Source organism: Oryx dammah, unplaced genomic scaffold, assembly GCF_014754425.2.
Source record: "Oryx dammah isolate SB20612 unplaced genomic scaffold, SCBI_Odam_1.1 HiC_scaffold_12, whole genome shotgun sequence".
Taxonomy (NCBI): domain Eukaryota; kingdom Metazoa; phylum Chordata; class Mammalia; order Artiodactyla; family Bovidae; genus Oryx; species Oryx dammah.
In genome coordinates this window covers 63,518,719-63,539,700 of record NW_024070196.1, presented here as the reverse complement: position 1 = coordinate 63,539,700, position 20,982 = coordinate 63,518,719, and the positions used below count along the sequence as shown (strand labels likewise).

The window sequence follows — 20,982 nt, the reverse complement described above, 5'->3', positions numbered from 1 at the left end:
CCGGACTCGGGAACGGTGCCGGACTCGGGAACGGTGCCGGACTCGGGAACGGAGCCAACAGCATACATGTGTTGTAAGTCTGGAAATACCAGCACTAAATGAATGGCATCTCTTGTTCTTTCTCTCTGGCTAAATGATTCCCACTTGGGAATCGTGGTGCTCCTTTATCACTTTTTGGTTTGTTGAGCCCCAAAGGAGGAAGAGTCTGGGACACACCCTGGGGTCAGAGCCGGAGGGGCTGGATTCAAGACCAGGCCCCGCTGGCCTAGACGGAGCCTCTGCAGAATTAGGAGGAGAAGGTGGCCGGAGTGACGGGGGCAGATTGCCGAGTGCCCCTGACCTCAGTTTCTTCATCTCTGAAGTGGGGATAAATAAGACACAGCCACCTGGCTGGGATGTTAAGGTCAGCCACTGGATCGCTTGCAGACAGTCAAGCAAGGTTCAAACCCCACTTACCAGACCTCACTGAATTAACGGCACCTGTTCCTCCCCCAAATCTTTAACACACCCCACCCCATTTCCCCGTGACCTGTGACCAAGCTTGGGTTTTTCCCATCTCCAAGAAAAAAATTCCCTTCCTCCAGCCAGCATCGCCTTCAGTAACAGCCTTAACTCTTTCACCAACAAGCTTCTCAAGACCTGTAGCCATTTCTTCAATTCCAGTTGGCCGGGCCAGCTGTCACTGTCCTCTTCTCTTTCTCTCTCTCTCTTCCCCCACCCCGAATCATCTCTTTCCAAAGTCACCAGAAACCTGGCTGCACCCAGGGCTGGCTGGTCCCGGTTGACAGGTGCCTAGTGATCCTGGCCCTTCAAGCACTGCTTGCCCCTGGCTTTGCTGCTGCTGCTGCTCGGGCTCTGTCATCTCCCAGGCAGCGCCCCCCCCCAAGCCCCTGCTTCTTTATCTGCGTCCTCTCCCAGGATGGGGGCAGGGCGTCTCTTCTCAAACCTCTACCTGGCCCACACCTCACTGCCAGCCTCTGGGCACCAAAATCCAATGGGCTCCCGGACATCTCCACGTGGCCACGGCACCAGCACCCAGACATGAGCTCATCCTTGTCCCCCACCACCCACCTGCCTCCCTCCCAGGTACCCACCTTAGGAAACAGCCCCAATGTCCACTCAGCTGCCCGAGCCAGAACCGAGGTGCCGTCCTTGGCTCTTGGACCAGTCACCTCACTCTATCAGTTCAGCCTCCTGCCGGCCTCCTGGGGTCATCCTCTCATCTTCATCCCCATGACCTCACTCAAATCCAGCCCATTAGCCCATTCAGTGGTCATTTACTGAGCGCCTGCTGTATTTCCAGCAGCATGGGAGGCGCTGGTCACTGGCACCTCTCACTGGATTCCTGGTACCCCATCTTCCTGGTCTCCTCCTCCAACAACATTTTCCTCCCAGAACCCTGAGTGACCTCTCCAGCACAGCGTTGTCCACAGAACTTCCTGCAGCGATGAAAATATTCTGTATCTGTACTGTCCAATATGGTGACCAATGTAGGCACTGAGCGCCTGAAATGTGACTAGTGCAGTAAGGAACTGAATCACTAAAACAAATACTCATTATTTGGCTGCTCCAGGTGTTAGCTGCGACAGGCAGGATCTTCAGTTGTGGCATGCGAACTCTTAGCTACGGCATGTGGGATCTAATTCCCTGACCAGGGATGGAACCCAGGTGCCTTGTATTGGGAGCTCAGAGTCTTAGCCACTGGACCACCAGGCAAGTCCCAAGGAACTGAATTTTTACTTTAGTGAACTATGTGTGTGTTAGTCATCTTGGGCTGACTAATGACTAATACAGTCATAAAAAAATATCACACTGGGAGACTCAAAAGAAGTTTATTGGACTTCCCTGATGGCTCAGTGGTTAAGACTCCACATTTTCAACGCAGGGGGCACGGGTTCAATCCCTGGCTGGGGAAGTTATCATGCTTTTGTCTTAGAGTTCCAAAAGCTGGGAAGTCCAAATTTAAGGTGCCAATTCAGTTCCTGGTTTGATCTGTTTTCCTGGCTTATAAACAATATCCTCACGTGATAGAAAGCTCTGAGTCTCTTCCTGTTCTTATAAGGGCACCAGCCCTACACAGTGAGGGGTTCACCGTGTTGTTGTTTAGTTGGTAAGTCATCTCCGACTCTTTAGCAACCCCATGGACTGTAGCCCGCCAGGCTCATCTGTCCATGGCGTTTCCCAGGCAAGAATACTCGAGTGGGTTGCCATCTCCTTCTCCAGGGGATCTTCCTGACCCAGGGATCGAACCCAGGTCTCCTGCAGTCTTTACCTTTCTCCTGGACTCTTTACCACTGAGCCACCAGGGAAGATCCAGGGCCTCATATCCTTATGACCAGATTTACTCTTTATCACCCTCACAGGTCCCATACATGGGTACCTGGCTTCAACATGTCTTTTGGGGAGGGGCAGAACTATCCAGTCCATGACAATGGGGCTGGGGGCAACCGTACTGAACAATGGGGCTCAGGAGGGAAAGTCAATCATGTCCTTCCAGAGTCCGCAACCTCCTCAGCTCCTCAGAGCCCTCAGGATCAAAGCCAGACCCCGGACACTGGCGTACAAGGCCCTGCAGGGTCTGCACCCAGCTCATCATTCTAGCCCAGGAGTCCCAACCTCGGGGATCTGATGCCTAATGCTCGGAGGTAGAAGTGATGTACTAATAATAGACATAAAGTACATAATAAATGCAATGCCCTTGAATCATCCCCAAATTACCCCCCCCCCATCCCGGTCTGTGGAAACACTGTCTTCCACGAAACCGGTCCCTGGTGCCAAAAAGGCTGGGGAGCGCTGCTCTAGCCTCTACTTGCTATCTTGACTGCTGAGAGTCTGTAGAAGCCAGAGCGCTGGCCCCCATTGCTGAGCCTCTACACCAGAACCCCCCTCTGCCCAGAACATGTTTCACCTCCCGCTCCCCACACAACCCCCACTTCTTCACCTCACTCTGATTCCCAAATCGGGGATCCCCCTTAGACATCTGTGAGGGGCCCTCCTCCTCTGTGTGTGAGGCAGTGACAGGCTGTGCAGTGACCCAGTGTCCACACCCGTGGTCCCTCCTCCCAAGGATGTTCCCCAGGGATAAGGCAGAAAGGTGGTCTCAGGGACCTGAGAGTGCCGGCCAGAAACAGGAGCAAGGACCCCTTGACCTTTCCTCTGGGAAGCCAGCCCTTTTGGGGTTCAAGCAGATGATCCGAGGAGGAAGTGTTTCAGTGGAATGAGCATGGGGCTTTGAAGTCAGGCCTCAGGGGTGGGGGGTTTCTGGGCCCCATTTCTGCAACTCTCATCCACCCACTCAATCCTAAAGGAAATTAACCCTGAATATTCATTGGAAGGACTGATGCTGAAGCTCCAATACTTTGGCCACATAATGCAAAGAACTGACTTATTAGAAAAGACCCTGATGCTGGGAAAGATTGAAGGCAGGAGGAGAAGGGGACAACAGAGGACAAGATGGTTGGATGGCATCACCGATTCAATGGACATGAGTTTGAGCAAACTCCAGGAGATGGTGAAAGACAGGGAAGCCTGGTGTGCTGCAGTCCACGTGGTTGCAAAGAGTCAGACAGGACTGAGCGACTGAGCAACAACATCCATCCACTCACGACCCTCTTTTATGGGGGCAGGCATGCCAAGTGGCATGTGGGATCTAGTTCCTCTACCAGGGATCAAACCTATGGCCCCTCCAGTAGATGTGCAGAGACTTAAGCATTTAGACCAGCAGGGAAGTCCCATGATCTCATTTCCATATCAGTAAAATGGGTAACAGCACCTCTCAGGAGGGTTACTGTGAGAATTCAATAAGAGAAAGGGGGTTCGAATGGACCAGGCACTGTTATAATCCTACAGGTAGAGCCTTTCACAAAATGAAGTCACCTCTTTGAGTTTTAAGGTGGAAGGCCTAGCTCCAAGCCATGGCGGCAGAGAAAAGGAAACTGAGGGTCAGAGAGGACCCGAAGTCACTGACAAATGGGCAGCGGTACTGAGAGCACAGGTGCCCAGATGCCCCCGAGGATTAACTGCCCAAGCAGCCTGCAGGTCCAGTGGAGGGAAGGGACGCTCCCAAAAGTGCTCACCTTTTCGAGTGGAGGGTTCTGCCTTCTGCCTTTCATACTTCGAAACTAGTGGGTCCTCGCGTGGGGAGACCGAGACGGCTCCCGCCGTACCCTGGTGGGCTCCCTGGAGACGGTGCACCTGGACGCCAGGAGTCCGGGCGGCGCACTGAGAGTGCTCTCTCCTCCAGACTGTACACGACTGACCCAGTGGGCCCAGGTGCAGGGTAGTCCTAGGGAGGGGGCCGGCTGGGCCTCTGCTTGGGGCTGGGCGGTGCTGCTCCGGCCACACCCCGTGGGCGGGGCTGCAGGATGTAACGCCCCGCCCACCCCGCCCCCTGAGGCTGCGGAAGTCTGCTGGATGCTCGTTTGCCACCCCGGGAGGCTTCTTGACTCAGGAGTGGTCTATAAGGATGACAGGGTTCCCCTTTCCCATACTTTGGGAGCTACTAACAATACCCCAACCCCAGATGCTGCTGATACGGTGTTCACCATCCCCACCTCTCATCCCAGGGTTGGGGTTGGGGAGGCAACCGACCCAACCCACATAACTCAGGGTTCCTCCATTGTCCACTGTCTCCTCCTTGATTCAACAAACAGATATGGGGCTGCGGTCAAGACCCTTCTTCCCACCACTGTGTGACTGGAGCAAGTAATTAACTTCACCTCGCTGAGCCTCAGTCTCCTCATCTGTAAAATCATAGCTTTTTCAGGATTTATTGAGAAAACGAGTAAGGCCCTCATCAAGGGAGGCTATTCCTATTGACACTCTGCTCCATTCCACCCTCTCCCCATCGACTCAGCCCAGGAGACCCCCTGTCTGTCTACCCAGAGGCCCAGCTCTGCTGGTATTTGGGGTTGTGCAGGGAAAATAGCTAAAGCCACAGCGGAAACCAGCAAGATATAGTCTCTGTGACCTTGGACAAGACACCGGCCCTCTCCGGGTCTCAGTTTCTCCATCTATGGAAGACAAGAGCTGTACTATAAAAAGTGAGATCTCCAAAGCATCACTTACATAGGACGCTCACTGTGTCCCTTCACTCTCACCACCACGGAGCTACGGGTGCTGTTATCACCTCCAAGGAATGTGTCTGGAAAATGAAGCCCAGAGAAGGAAAGTGATTTGTCCAAGGTCACACAGCTAGTCTGTGTTGGAGCTTGACATTGGGCCTGAATTGTCTCTCTACAGGGCAGTTTATTGAGCATCTACTATTAATATGTGTAGTCATGGTAGGCCATCTCCGACTCTCCCCCCAGAAGGAAACAAGCTCAGAGAGGTTAGGTAACTGGTCAAGGTCACACAGCCAGGAAGTGGCAGAGGAATGAATGAAACTCAGGCCTGATTCTCCCAAACTTCTCCTGGCCCAAGTAGGGAAAAGAGAACAGCTCCACCATGCACTCATTTAACTGTTTATTCATTCAACAAACATTTATTGAGCACGTACTCTGTCAGGTACAGGGACAGGGTGGACCCCAAAAACTTGAGCCAGCCTCTGTCCTCAGGGGGCTCACGGTCTTTGTTAATATTTATTTTTATTTATTTTGGCTGCACCAGGTCTAAGCTGTGGCATGCAGGATCTTTAGTGGTGGCATGTGGGATCTAGTTCCCTGAGTGCGTGCTCAGTCACTCAGTTGTGTCCAACTCTGCAACCCCGTGGACTGTAGCCCGCCAGGTTCCCCTGTCCATAGGATTATCCTGGCAAGAATACTGGAGTGGGTGGCCATTTCCTCCTCCAGTTCCATGACCAGGGATCGAACCGGGCCCCCTGCATTGGGAGTATGGAGTCTTAGCCACTGGTCGGCCAGGGAAGTTCCAGGATCCTGGTCTTGAGCGTGCCCATGGGGTGCTGGGACAGAACAGCCATTTCTTCTAGAATTGGGGCAGGAGGAGGTGCTGCTGGGGATGGCTTCCTGGAGTTGACTCTGGAATTGTCTACCTTCTGGCTGGGCCACCTGGCCCCAAAGTCATCTACCTTCTGAGTCTCATCTGAAAAATGGTAATAACGAAGTCCACCTTGTCCAGAATGGCTCAAGAAATGTCACGTTATTACTAACATTATGGTCTCAACCAAGCCCCCACGGCAGGGCACAGCAAGTGGGCAGAGGAAAGGGGTGTGATGCCACCAGGGTCCAGGCCTTGGGGAGAGGCAGAGAGTGCCAGCACCCAGAGAACATGGGCACAAACCTGTGAAACGAATCCCCAAAGGCCTCAGAACTGGGGTGGCTGCAGGGAGTCTAGGGCCGGGTCTGTGGCCTTGGCTAGACCCCTGGGGCCTCCAGCAGGAATGAGGTCAGGGCTTGGGGGCTGTGATCAGAGGGGTGGAAGGGACCCTGCAAGGTGTTCAGGAAGCAGCAAAGGGTGGGGGTTTGAGAGGGTGGAGCAATCTGGGCTTGGAGCACTAGGGCTGGCATAATTTGGGTTCAGATCCCACGGGGCACCTCTTGGCCTCAGTTTCCTCCTGTAGAAAATATGTTCCTGACGCCTGCATGGCAAGATGGAATCAGATCATGCTAACAAACTGTTTTATTTAACAGGCACGTGTACAGTGCATCTCCTGCCTGGGTATTTTTAAGTATTCCTATTTTATTTATTTGGCTGTGCCAGGTCTTAGTTGTGGCATGCAGGATCTGCGTTGCTACCTGCAGGATCTTCTGGTTTCGGCAGGAAAACTCTTAGTTGCGGCATGTGGGATCTAGTTCCCCGAGCAGGGATCGAACCCCGGGCCCCCTGCATTGGGAGTGCAAAGTCTTAGCCGCTGGACCACCAGGGAAAAGTCCCTGCCTGTGTATTTTTAATGAGAGGTACGTGCTCCTACACCACGAGGGCAGCTCTTGTCAGTCAGCTACATCATGTGACGGTGCTACAACGACCGGGTTTTACTTTCGAATCAGGAAAAGCAGTAACAGCCAGGAAAGTGAATTCCATTTCGGGAGCAGACCGGGACCTGGGAGGCTGGCTGTGGGCTAGACCAGGACGAGAATTCAGGACAACCCGGTCCCTGCCAGGGCTGCTCTCCAGGAAGAGAACTGGGAACCCTTCTCTAAGGGAAATCTGCCTGTCCTGGAAAGCCAACTTGCATGCGTGCATGCGTGCATGCGTGTGTCTGCACGTGGGTGTAAGTCTGTGCGTGCATGTGTGTTGGGGTGGGGGTAGAGTCGGGGACGTCCCGGCCCTCACCCATCCGCAGCCTCGCTGCCAAACGCCAGCCCCAGCCGTCTGTTGTGGCAGATGTTTGGCTGTGCCATGGCAACGCCAGAACAGGATGTACCTCTGGATTGCAGCAGGGACAAGCCCACGCTCACAGGCCGCCCACACCGTTCCCCTCCCCAAAGGCCTGTTGCGAAGAAGAACCACTTGGGTCCAGGTGGGGGACAAATGGTGTTTGTGTCGGGAGGCAGGCAGAGATGGCATCCTCCATGGGATCAGCGGTGAGGAGGGGAGGTGGGGAGGAGATGGAAGACACATGTGTGCACAGCCCAGCCGAGGCCCTCCTCTGGGAGCTCACGGCGGCTTCCCTCTGCCCAACAGAGGATGCTAAGGAAACAGCGTGGGAAGAGGAGCTGCCGTCAACAGGGCTGGTCTGCGGGCAGCTGATTGCTGTCTTTCCCACGATTACAGTGGCTCCTCACAGAGGGAGGGCTTTGTGCCAGGACATGTGCTCAGTACTTCGTCTAGCAAATAATATCTACGTTCACGGGTCTCTGCTGTGTGCCGATGACACGGCGCACATCTTTGTGGCAGCCCTATGAGGTCATCCCTGTTCTTCAAATGAGGAAAAGGGGGCACGGAGAGGTGAAAGCCAGCGCTCTGGGTCACAGAGTGGGTGAATTAGGGGTCAAGACCTCGGGCTGTCTTGCTCCCAGGCCCTTGATTAAGTGTGGTGATGCTGCCAGGACTGGCCACATCCTCTGCGGGGCCCAGTGGGAAATGAAAAGGCCTGGCCCTCATTAAAGAATTAAAGACGGCAACGGCGGAGCATCAGACCAGTTGCGGGGCCCTTGTAAGTGCAGGGTTCTATGTAGCTGCCCAGGAAGCCAGGCCCCAGGGGCTCAGAGGGTAGGCACAAATGGCTTGGAGAAGCATACAGACCAGGATAGTGAGCCCCAGCCTGGCCCCTCTGAGCTGCAGTGATCTGAGTGTGATCTCTGCTCCAGGCAGCCCATGTTACCCCATCAGAGGGGAGAAAGGACCACCCACCCTGCCCAAATGCTGTGCTGAATTCCCTAGAACCAGAAGCCTGAGAGATTGGAGGACAAATCTTAGCTCAGTGCTAAAGTTCCTCTGTCCTTGGGGATTCTCCAGGCAAGAATACTGGAGTAGGTTGCCATGCCCACCTCCAGGGGATCTTCCCAAGCCAGGGATCAAACCCACGTCTCCCACACTGTAGGCAGATTCTTTACCGTTTGAGCCACCAAGGAAGCCCATGAATACTGGAGAGGGGAGCCTATTCCTTCTCCAGGGAATCTTCCCGACCCAGGAATTGAACCAGGGTCTCCTGCATTGCAGGTGGATTCTTAGCCAGGCTGAGCTAGCAGGGAAGCCCATTGTTTTATGAAATCTTTACATTTTCCTTTTAAAGTATGACAGTAACAACAATCCTATTGGAGAGATTCTGGTATCGATAAAGGGAGGGGAAAACATCGACCTGGACTCCTAACCACCTAGCCCCACGGCCACTGGCACGTTGTATATTTTCTTCCTGACTTTCACAGGCGGGCTTTCTCTCAGGACCCCCGGGGGTGAAACAGAGGCTCCTCTCTGCCTCAGGCAAGAGCAGATGAATGGGGGAGAATGACTGAATGCATGGAAGTTACAAAGGAGTCTGGTCTGGATGACCTTTCAGATTCTTCTGGACTCTAACTATAAACTCTGGATTCGTTGATTCCTGCATGGCAAACACCTAGTGTAGACGGGGAGGAGGGGGGTGGGCAGGCTGGGGTGGGGTGGAGAGGCCCAGTCCAGTGAGCCAAGCCCAGTGTCCTGGGGCCCCGAGGAGGTCGATTCCTGGCCCAGTCCTGCAAGAATGTGGTTTAGGCAGTTGTGAGTGCCCCCAAGCTTTCCCAGCTGCGGGGTGTGTGTGTGTGTTGGTTTAGGCAGTCGTGGGTGCCCCCAAGCTTTCCCAGCCATGGTGAATGACACTTGGCACTCATTTTCACAGCATATCTCATTCATTTATGCTCATTTGATACTGACTGAGTGCTTGCTATGCACTGGGCTTCCCCAGTGGCTCAGCAGTAAAGAATCTGCCAACAATGCAGGAGATGAGGGTTTGGTCCCTGGGTTGGGAAGATCCTCTGGAGGAGGGCATGGCAAACCGCTCCAGTATTCTTGCCTGGAGAATCCCCATGGACAGAGGAGCCTGGCAGTTGCAAAGAGTCTGCCCATGGGGTTGCAAAGAGTCGGACACAACTGAAGCAACTGAGCATGCACGTACTATGTACAAAGCCCATGAGGGGCTGGCTCTTTTGGAGAGAAGATGCTGAGGTAGAAAGTGTATGAATTTGGAGTCAGGTACCTTGAGCTTCTGTCCCTTCCTGGCTGTGTGGCCTTAATCCAGGTGACCTAACCTCTCTGGAGCTTCCACCTCTTCATTTGTGAAACAGGTCACCTCTACCGTGAGGATCATCTCAGTTGCAGACATGAAGCACCTGCACCCAGATGCTGGGTGCAGTTGAATTCCTTCTCCCCTCCCGCCAGTACCAACAGTAACAGCCACTGACTCAGCAAGTGGTGTGCCAGCAGAGAAGAGGTGTGCACACAGTATCAGCTAATTCTCAAATTATTGGCCCCACGAGGTTGGTAGCACTGTTCTTCATCTGTTGTGAGATCCAATTTCAAAACCAGAGGGAGCTCTGCACCTCCAGCTGCCTGTGGAAGAATCTGTCTCTTAGCATCCAATTCCCAAGCATCCTTTTCTGTGCTAGGGCTTCTGCTGACACTTTTCACTTGCAGAAACAGTTAAAAACAACAAAGAGGAATTTGGGGTGTGTGAGCAGCTTCCCTTTAAAGGTCAAATACAGTGAATTCGATCTGGGGGCGGGAAACACACCTTGTACGACCAGCCAAGGTAGCCTTTGAAGTGGGTCAGATTTCCCCGGGGCTGGAGGCTTCATTTCTGACTTGATGTTTTCCTGCTGGTACCTACTGGGAGATCAGATGCCGCTTCAAGCTTGCTGCTTTCTACTTCTTCTCGGGGGACAGCTCTGGGAGGGTTTTGGGTGGAGAAGGAACAGTAGTACCTCCTGGCTTCACCCCCTTTTAGAGGTCACTGTGGCCAAATGACTTATACACTGCAGGCCTGATTCTTCAACTGAAAACTGAGGGCAACATCAAAGGGCCTTTGGAGAGTTCCACGGGGTTCATTTAAAGTGCTGGGTATGCGGAAGTCTCAGGAATATAGTTCTGCTCCCTCATGTGAGGGCGTAGGGGTGGGTGGATGGTCTGTCCTGGGCAGGGCTGACCTGGTGCACCACTGCCAGACACCTTTGGACAGGGCTTCCCTACGATGCAGTGAGTTCTTCTGAAACGCCGGGAACTCCTCCATGCTCTGCCTCCTGGAGCTTCTTGAGGCCTAGCCAGGAAGGGCTTCCATGAGCATGCGGCTGCTCCCCTGCCTGCCCACGGCCCCTGGAGGCGAGATCTGGGGCCCCACGCAACCTCAGGCTTGCTACTCTGAGGACAAGATCAGGCTGTCAGTCACAGGAAGGTTCTCCGGGGATCTGAGTGAAGAGAGTATCTGGTGATCTGGGAACACCCACATTCTGGAAGCGCCATGTGGAAGGGTGGGTGTTGTCTGCAGAAAACATGTGTGGAATGTGATTGTAACTGGTGGAGGGAAAACCTACTCAACTGCACCGCATTCCTATTTCAGTGGTTTTCTAGACGTGGCCATCACAATTCCCAAGGAATCCACGGGAATTGCAGAGAGTGCTGGACCCCCTGCTCCAGCTCAGATTCACCTTGGGAGCCTGAAGAGAATGTGTTAGGGGTCTTCACCTTGCCTAGGAGTGTCCTGAACCATGACCCTCAGTGGTTCAGTTCCAAAAACTCATATATAGAGAGGGCTACATTACAGCTTGATGGGACCAGTCAGCAGAGTCACCCCATTTACCTTCTTTAATTTTCTACTGAATAAGCATTTCCTAAGCATAATTTGGACTTCCCAGGTGGCTCAGTGATAAAGAATCTGCCTGCCAGTTCAGGAGAGGTGAGTACAATCCCTGGGTCAGGAAGATCCCCTGGAGAAGAAAATGGCAACACACTCCAGGATTCTTGCCTGGAGAATCCCACGGACAAGTCTTACGGGCTACAGTCCATGGGGTCACAGTCAGACAACTGAGTGACAGCAACCATAATCTGGTTTCAAGTGTAGATGTTCCTAGGACTCAATGTGCTAATCGGCAAATGAGTAATCTGGTCGGCTTGATGCTTATAGTATATATATATATATATATATTTTTTTTTTTTCTTACAATATCCTATTATCTTTTTTTTTGCTGATGGCATGTAGGACTTTAGTTACCTGACCAGGGATCCGACCAGTGTCCCCTGCATTGAAAGGTAGATTCTTAACCACTGGATTGCCAGGGAAGTTCCCATTGATGGTTTTAATTCTTATTGTAAAGTGAGAAACTTGCATCCTGGTTTATCCACCCATCTCCTGTGAGTGCAGGTGAGGGGTGGAATAAGTCTAGATGAACTAAATGGAGTGGGCACTGTTTCTGGACTCACAGGCTCTGGAATGTCGTAGTCCTGTCAAGGCACTAGTGGCAGATGGGTGACACTCATGCGACTCGCCCGTGGGACCGGCAGGTATGGCCCCCAAAGGCAGCGAAGAGGAAACATGAGCGCCATTTGCCCTGCTAGATGCACAGAACGCCAGGAAGGCAGGGTTTTCCTTTGGCAGAAGCCTGGCTTGGCTCAGACACCATGGGAGGAGAGCCCCCAGAGCTCTGTCTGCAGTGAACTGTGGCCTGAGCTCGGCCTAAGCCTTTGCTGTGTCTGGTGACTGGGGTCCCCTGGGGTTCTTGTCTTGGCCATTAGCCATGATGAGCCCCCTCCACCCCATCCCCTCTTCTGTGTGAGCAGTTAAGGTGGTGAATTTCTCCAGCACACCCCTCAAGTTCAAGTCTCACACAAGGTGGGGGCAGACAGGACAGGTTTTTTTGTTATACAAGTGACCACCTTGTATACCAAAAGTTGGCCTGCTCTTTCTTACTGGCAAGATCAGGAAGAAAAAAAAAAATGATTCCTGCAGCAGCTGACCTTTCTCCTGGTTCTTCCTCTGGTCTCACTTGTCCAGCTGTTTAGCATGGGGCCAGCACACAGCTGTGTCTCGACTTTCCTGGCCAGAGCTGGAGGGGCTGCTGCTTTATTTTTTTTTTTTGCACAAGTTCAGAGGTCATCAAGCATTTATAAAGAAAGTTTATTTTCCTCACAAGAAGCACACAGACTATATACAGTACACACCAACAGAAGTAAAAAAAAAAAAAAAAAGTGCTTTATGCATCTTCTACTGCAAATTCACAGTACAAAAGATACTGCCTTTTAAATATGTAATATAAAAAAAAAAAAAACAAGAAGAAAAACAATATATAATAAAAAATCATTGATACCATAACACAACACACTGGCACCCACTGGCAGCTTCTGAAAACCAAAGGGCAGGCTATCTTGCGGGGAGGGGGGCTCCTGACTGTGCAAGGAGGTCTGTACCTGCATTTTGTTGCAAAGAGCTCAGGACACCAAAACAGAGGAAAACGGGGGGTGGGGGGGGCAGGATGGTAATAAAAACTCTACTGAACAGGAGAACAGCTGTGTGACGGGGAGGGTATAGGGGAGGGGCAGGGCTGTGGTCCAGAGGGGGCCAGAGCTGGCTGGCCTACCAATCCTGCCTTTTCTTCACTTACTACGGGCCCTCGGCTGAAACAGCGCCTGCCTCACCCATAGGGACCGCCACCCAGCACTGTTTCTAGCGATGCCCCTGGCCTGGCTGTGGGCAGGCCGCCCAGCAGATCAGCCCAAGTATGGGGCAGGCAAATTCCAGCCCCAGCGCCAACCACCGCGGACAAGGCAAAGTATCCAATCACAGAAGGCGAAAGCGGAACGGCTGCCCATAAATACACAGTATTTGTAAACTATTATTAAGGCACTCGATTGTAAAACAATAATTACAGAGGAAGGAGGGAGCGGCCATCTCCTTGCGCGGTGTGGCTGACAGAGGGATAGTGGAAGACCGGGGTCTGGCTCTAAAGGGTCCCGCTAGGAGACTGACACCGGCCGGGGCCACGGGGGCCTACTACAGGACAAAAAGACGAGGCGGTCACGTCCAGACCCACCGCACGGTGTCGCTCCAGACCACTCAAGGTGACCCGCTCCACAGCCTGGGTGACAGGCGTGTGTGTGGATGAGGGGAAGGGAATGCACGTGATGCTCTCGTTCAAGTGACAGATGTATAGACTCAAATATATGTGTCTGTGCGATCTCTCACGATCTCACACACACAGGTATTCATCTGCAGAGACAAAGTGAAGTCACTCAGTTGTGCCCGACTCCTTGCGACCCCATGGACTGTAGCCTACCGGGCTCCTCTGTCCATGGGATTTTCCAGGCAAGAATACTGGAGTGGGTTGCCATTTCCTTCTCCAGAGCAGATGATAAAAAGACCAAGTAGCTGAACACGGGGATCCGTGAGTACCTTTGTCTGGCCAAGATGCTGGGGTAGGACAAGAGTAGGTGAACCTGTACCATGCTGGCCGGATGTCCCAAATCTCCCGCCACCTGGCTCCCCTGCCGGAGGGACCCAGAGGGACTCGCTGCCTGCACAGGTCCAGGGAAGCCCTGCTGGCTGGCAAGCCAGAGCAGCGTTTCTGGGCGGCAGACAGTGCGTTGGTCTTCCAACACCTTGGGTGATATTCTGCACGTGGCCTCGACTAGATGCCAGCACTTCCTCTCACTAAGGAGCAGGGGCCCCTGGGGTGGGGCCTGAGAGCAGGGCTGACATACAGGGTTGTCCTGATGTTAATTCTATCGCTGTTCTGGCTCCATCCTAGGTACCCATCCTCTGGGCTTATCCAGGAAGGAAAATGCTTAGAAGGGGCTGGAATGCTTTCTCAGCTGGACAGGGTGTGATGGATGGAGCACAAGGGGGCTGGACAGAGTCGACTCCTGCCCAATGGAATGGGTGCCCCCACCCAGCAGAGAGCTGTTTGGCAGCCTGGAGTTTGGCACGGGTGCCTGCACTGAGACCAAGGAGGCAGGGGAGACCGGGGGCAGGAAGCCTGTTCTCAAGATGTTCATGCAGTGATGCACGCTGCCACGAGACAAAGATATGGAAATCGGCAAGGTCACGCGCCAACCAGAGTGCAGCACGGCTTCCCCTCTCTCTGTGACCAGTTCCCCGCTTCGACTCAGCAAAACTCAATGAGATGACCTCCATGAATCAATGCAAGAGAAAGACCTAGACAAGCTGACTCTCCTGCTGGCACGCCGTGCGAATGAGAGGGAAAACGGCGGGGAGGTAGAGGGGAAAGAGGAAACACAGCTGAGTTTATGGGCACCAAGCTGATCCAGAAACCTTCTGCTCTTGCCTAGTTCAACAAAGGCATTCCGTGAAGACAGCTGGTCACCAAAATCCATGACTTTCACAGCATACACCTGTGCCGCCCACATTCGGAATTTCCCCCATGCGCTAAGGTACAGACAAAGCATTGGTCAAGAAGCTTATGGAGCAAGCTTTCTTTTCAGAGACCACTAAGGCATCTGTCTTTGTCAAGACGCCCCCAAGCCTGGTAGAACACTCTGGTGTTGTTAGCGTAACATTTAAAACAGCAATCCATGTTGGTCTCTACGCCACTGATCTGGGAGGAAAACCTTCATTCTCTTCTCCAGGCTAGAATGTTTTCTATCAAGAAGGCTTCGCTTTGTTCTGACGGTGGGGACCTGGGCCCTAGTTTCAGTGTTAACAGACTAACTGCTGACAATGAACAGATAACTCTGCCAAAAGCCAAAGACCCCCTCATCTTTGTGATCCTCCTCCCATCCTTTACCTGGATTAAAAAAACTATGGCTTTCAAAATGAAGGTCTTCAAAAATGTATCATACTCAGGCATGGTAAAAAAAAAAAAGCAAAAAAAAAAAAAAACCAACATAAGCCTGTCATCATCAAATCTGCAGGATTCTTTTGACACAAAAATTGACCCACCACATGAAATGCAATTCGGCAAAACACTGAACCTGATAATTTTTTTTTTGAGACCGTGCTCTTGTGTTGGTTAAGAGAAAGGCGGAAACCCAGCTGGGTTTTCTGGAATAAGTGGATCATCTAAGGTGATTCCAATTGACAGCGGTGGGGAAACAAATTCCTATAAGGTGAAATAACATATACTTTAAAAAAAAAAAGGTCAGGGAGAAAGTTTCTCGAGAGGGTTTTTTGCAAAAGCTCCACCCAAAAACATGGACTGGCCTTGTTTCTGAAAACTCTGCACGGGTTGCTCTGAGAGGCCCAGTTTGGACCAACATAAGATGAGACTCATTGACCCACTTCTGGTATTCGGCTGGCCCTTGAAGGATGTCTAGTTTCACTGTAGTAATCCGGTGGACCCATCTGAGGGCAAGCTGCGACCGTGGGGAAGCTTCAGCCAGTAGGGGCCCCCCGACTCCCGGGGGAGAGACACTGGGGATGGGCTGGCAAGGACTGGGTCGGGAGGAGGACAGGGTTTGGCCTGAGGTGACAAAAGAGGCAGGGAGGCCTTCTAACTCCCCAGAGTTTCTTCCCCAAGGGCCTGGGGCAAGCCCTGGGTTTTCAAGTAAAACCAGGGCTCAGGAAAGGTTTTCTATAAACGGCCTGATTATAAAGTATCTTCAGTTTTGCAGGCTACACGGTCTCTGTTGCCTGTTTGGTAATTTTTAGCTAACCCTTTGAAAATATGAAAAAAAAAAAACAACCCCATCTTAGCTCATGGGGCGACACACCCCAGCCATGGTTGGCTGAACCCTGCATTAAATCTAACCAACCTCTTTTCTCTCTCCAAAATGTTTTAACACCCTGTCTTGCTTGCTGACATCAGAGGAGTCCCTCTACTCAAGATCCTCAGAGGGACTACCCCTGGAGCCAGGCGGGACCTCAAGCCTTCCTGGACCACGGGGAAGAGCCCTGGAGAAGCAGGAAGCAGCGTTCTCACCGCAGGAAGGGGCGACTTGTAAACATCTGAGCAGTTTCCCACCAGTCCCGCTTCTCGGAGACGCTGCTGCCGAGCTGCTCCTCAAGTAACTGAGTGTCTCTCACTGCTGACCTCTCCCTTTCCTCCCCAGACTTGAGTACATATGACCTAAAGAACCTGAGTGCCGGGGCTCCGGTGGGGTGACCCATGTCTCTGAAACCCCTCCCCAGCCCTGCCAGATGCTCGAGCGCCTTTGAAATCCTCGTAGGACCGTGTGGGCTTCTGCAGCAGGTGAGACTCAATGATAACTTTGTGGGTCCTTCTCCCCAGATGGGGGGGACAACGAGGACCACACACAGATTGCCCACTGCCTCCGCCAGGGCTGGCCAGACCCGCATCACTCAGCTGTGACAACGCCAGCACCGGGAAGTCAAAGCTCAGAGGACCTCCACGCACCCCGGAGTCGGTCCGACGACAGCGTCTGTGCCTTCCTGTCGCTTTAAGTAGCGGTGTTTGGTGCGGGCAACTTTAATAAAAGTCTTGACGCTTTTGGGGGAAGGGGGCATGGGTCCTGACAGCAACAGAAAAGTTCTCTTTAGGAAAAAAAACCCTTTTCTGACACAGCATTTTCCCCTGGAACAAGCCTTGGTCATTACCGGATTTTTAAAAATAAAAAACGCGCACAGCAGGATCAGAGGTAGGAATTCTAGTGCCATCCACGGGTCTCCCCACGAGGGCCTGCATGAGCGAAGACAAGCCCTTGCAGTGCCGACGCGACACCACAGCTATTCGTTTGCAGGTTGTGCATGGAGGGGTTTTTTGATGCCTGCGCATCTCCGCATGTCCGTATAAATGCTCTTCTTAAAACATGAGTCTTCTTGGGAACATTCGCTTTGGGGTCAGAGGCTGCTGGCTGACAGCTGCTGGCTCTCCCAGGCCACGAACACCCACGCTCCCCTCTCTCTTCTTGTGCTGTATGTTCGGCAATTTTGTTGCCTTTTCTCCCCTCTGCAAAGAGAAGGGGAGGAAAAGCGAGGATAATGCCAGTTGCTTAAGGGACATCCAGACGGCAGGGGTGGACCAGAAATCCACAGGGAGGCTAAGGGTGGGATCGCACAAGTCCAAACGCAGCCAGAGGTGGGTCAGCTTTTGCCAGGCCACGAAGGGTTTTTCAAGTTTTCTGGGGCAGATTTCCCTGACGGTTTTGAGGTTGTGGCCGGACTCCTGGCGACCACTGGGGGCTCGTGCAAGAGGGAAGACTCGCTCAACCTGGTGTCCTGGGAGTCGGCCGTGGTGGACACGTCGGCCTCGCTGCACAGGTCCTCGGTCGAGAGGTTGAGGCTGCCAAGCTTGGCCAGGGAGTGGGAGCGCTTGAGCGGGGACGAGACGGTCAGGCCCGCCAGCCGGAGCCGGGTCTCAATCTCCTGCGTGCGCTGCTTCACCAGCCCTGGCTTCCCGCGGACGCTGTGGATGCTGTCGCTGCTCGAGCTCCGCGTCAGGTTGGAGCTCATGGAGGACGAGGTGGGGGTGTAGCAGATGGTCTTCAGGAAGTCTCTGGAGAAGTGACTGGCGTGGTCCGGGCGGCACAGGAACGGCGGGGGGCTCTTCAGCGGGGCTCCCTCAAGCAGAGGGGGGCCGGGCTCGGGCTTCTCGGGGCCTGGGGCTTGGCCGGGCAGAGGCAAGTCCTGGTTCTCCTCGGGGATGGCGGCCGGGCTGTCCCGGCACGGGGCTGCCGGCTCGGCGGGCGTGCCCTTCAGCCTCTCCAGCTCTCTGGTGTGCTTGCGGACCAGGCCCGCCTTCTGCAGCTGGATGATGGACTCCTGGTGCTGCACCAAGTAGCTGTTGCTCGTGGGTTTCTCGGCCTCTTTACTGAACAGCAGCCGCAGGTCCTTGGCTGGCTTTGGATCTTTCTTGGGTGACAAGTCTTCCTTCACTGCTTCCGAGCCAGGAGGGTTCTTATCACAGTGAGAATTCTTCATGAGGAGGGACTTTGGTAGGGCTTTGTGAGTCTCTCTGGAAGGTTCCGGAAGGCTGGCTGGGGGCTCCGGGGCAGCCCCAGCCCCTGGGCCACTGGTGTCTGACCTCCTCGAGCCTGTTGGTGGTAGGAAGGAGGTGGTTTCGGTTGGGCCAGAGGCCAGTTTCTCCAAAGCTCGGGGCCTGCTGGCCACAGGGGAAGACGTGAGTTGGGGCAGGAACGTGGGCTGGGTGCAGATGGCTGGAGCACTGGGGTTCTTGCATCGCTCCCCGAAGGCCTCGGGGGTCCCGCCAGCTGCAGGGTACATGCAGTCAGCGCAGGATTTGTAGGAAGGCTTCACTTTGTTAAGGATCCCGAAGATCGCGTCATGCTGAAAGGGGCAAGAACGTGGTGAGGGTGCAGTACAAGCTCAAGACCGAAAAATAGAAGGAGGGTGGCGGGCAGTGCTCTCCCTTCAGCTGGTGTCAGGACAGAGAGCTCTCAGAACCGGAACCTGCTCGACTGTGACTGACGCAGGTTCAGAGACGAGTTAGACACTGAACTTCCTGCAAGCTGTGAACCCATGATCCTGGACGAATCCTTTGGCTACATAGCCAGGAGTGGGACCTCCAAGGGCCTCCCTTCTCAACTCCTGCCTCTGCCACCTGCACCAAATGACCCTTTCCAGGGCCCAGATTTCGCCTGGAAACCAGGGTGATTTTGCCCTCAGAAGATCGTTGTTGTCGTGTCACCCAGTCGTGTCTTGACTCTTTTGTGACCCCATCAGGCTCCTCTGTCCATGAGATTTCCCAGGCAGGCATACTGGAGTGGGTTGCCATTTCCTTCTCCAGGGGATCTTCCCGAACCAGCGATCGAAGCCATGTCTCCTGCACTGGCAGGTGGAATCTTTACCACTGAGCCACCAGGGAAGCCCTCAGAGCATTGTGGGAATTGGTGAAATAACGTTTCTGGCACAGTAACCGGGGCTCCCTTTCAGAAAGGGTCTGGGGTCTGCAGCCTGATGACGGGCCCTGCACGTCTGGCACGACTGAGCACAGCTCTGAGAAACCATCACCTGACTGTGCTCTTCGCAGAGAGGTGGCAAAGGGCAAAGATGGCTTGGGAATGACTCTAATATAGACCCAAACGCGGGTGCCCGCGGCCTTGACGAGGGAACCAGCCAGAGGAGGGCTTCATACACCAACAGGGTCTATAAGACTATGTAAGATGGTGCTGCGGGATTGCTACCAATTTTCCCAAGGTGGCAGTGGTACTGTGGTCCTGATATATATGGAAGCATTTGTGATGGGAACGACAGACTGGGGATTTGATTTGTTTCCACCTGATGTGAAGAGCCGACTCACTGGAAACAACCCTGAGGCTGGGAAAGATTGAAGGCAGGAGGAGAAGGGGGCGACGGGATGCGATGGGGCTGGATGGCATCATCGACTCAATGGACATGAGCCTGAATAACCTCCAGGAGATAGTGATGGACAGGGAAGCCTGGCGTGCTGCAGTCCATGGGGTCGCAAAGAGTCAGACACCACTGAGCACTGAACAGCAACAATCCGGGGTGTGGGAAAGTGTATGGGGGTGAGATGAAAAGAACAACAGCCACACACTGGTAAAGATCAAAGCTGGGTAACAATTTATATGTCTTACATTTTATGTAAGAAAAAAAGATTTAGAAGCCTTGCCTAACGCAGCAACGGGGCAGCGGGGTCAAGGGAGCAGTGTGCAGACATTCCTCGGGGCCTCGGGTCCTCCACTGTCTACCCTCCCCAAGGGCCTGCAGAACCTCTCGGAAATCCACCCAGGGGCTGCAAGGAGAGGGGGCTGCCCCCCGGGCGGAACGGAAGTGGCAGGCATGCTCCCCCACCCCCCACGCCTACCTCCAGGTCGTCCGGGCAGCTCCTCTTGCTGTTGTTGTTATTTAGGTTTTCCCGGTTGAGCAGGTTATCGAGCTGGGCTGCCGGCCGCCCCCACCTCCCGGCTCCCGGGGCCTCCTCCCTTTCCATCTCCTCCGCCTGCGGGCCGCCCTGGGCCTGGGGGACCCCAGGCTCTGGTTTCTTCATCACTCCCCTCTCACAGAGTCCGGGACCCTCTGGGGAGGGTCTGTCTGGCTGGGACACCTCTGCCAGCTGAGCACCTTCCTCCAGCAGAGCGTCCCTCTCCAGATCCTCCAGGTGGACGGGGCCGCCCGTCTCATCGCCGGGGGCCCGCAGCAAGGGGTCTGAGAGTCGCCGGAAACAGCAGGGCAGAGTGGGGCCCCCGAGGGCCCCGCTGCCTGGGAACTCAGGCAGCGGGGCGGCCGCGTCCAAGCGGGGCGGCTGGGCTTCCGGGGTGCTGTCCAGGGTCTCTGGCTGGAAGTACCCAGGCCCCACGGGGTCGTCCACAGGCTGCTGGAGGCAGCTGTCGTCGGCCTGCTGGCGCCACAGTTTGTTGTGCCGCTGTTTGCTAGGAGAAGGAAGGAGGAGGAAGGTGAGCCGAGGCCAGTGCCCAGAGGGTCTTTGGAAGAGGCTGGTGAGGCAGGGGGGCAGCCCAAGGCTTGGGTGGATGCCAGGGGCTCACCTGGGTGAAGCCCTTCTGGGATCATTTATCCCCAGGACATTCAAGGATGACGGAAAAGGCCCTGGGACCCCAGGTCATCGTGGTTCCCCCAGGAGTGATCCGTGGATGGTCACATGATGAGGATGCTGCAGACGTGGGGGTCTGGCCCTGAAATCCCATCGCGGCCCCAGTGCCCCGGCTCACTGGTGAACCTGGCCCTGAATCCCATCCCGGCCCCAGTGCCCCGGCTCACTGGTGAACCTG

The 20,982-nt window shown here is 54.1% G+C and overlaps 1 protein-coding gene across 1 annotated transcript in view; it reads right to left on the bottom strand.

The window, feature by feature from the left end:
* Positions 1–12,459: 12,459 nt before the first annotated feature.
* SSH1 (slingshot protein phosphatase 1) overlaps positions 12,460–20,982 on the bottom strand; it is a 56,704-nt gene continuing 48,181 nt past the window's right edge. Inside the window, exons 14-15 of the mRNA XM_040250942.1 lie at positions 20,061–20,625; positions 12,460–18,559 (exon numbers count right to left, since the gene is read on the bottom strand). Of these exons, the coding sequence (XP_040106876.1) occupies positions 17,357–18,559; positions 20,061–20,625 (1,768 nt within the window). The 3' untranslated portion in view covers positions 12,460–17,356. The remainder of the gene's footprint in view (positions 18,560–20,060; positions 20,626–20,982) is intronic.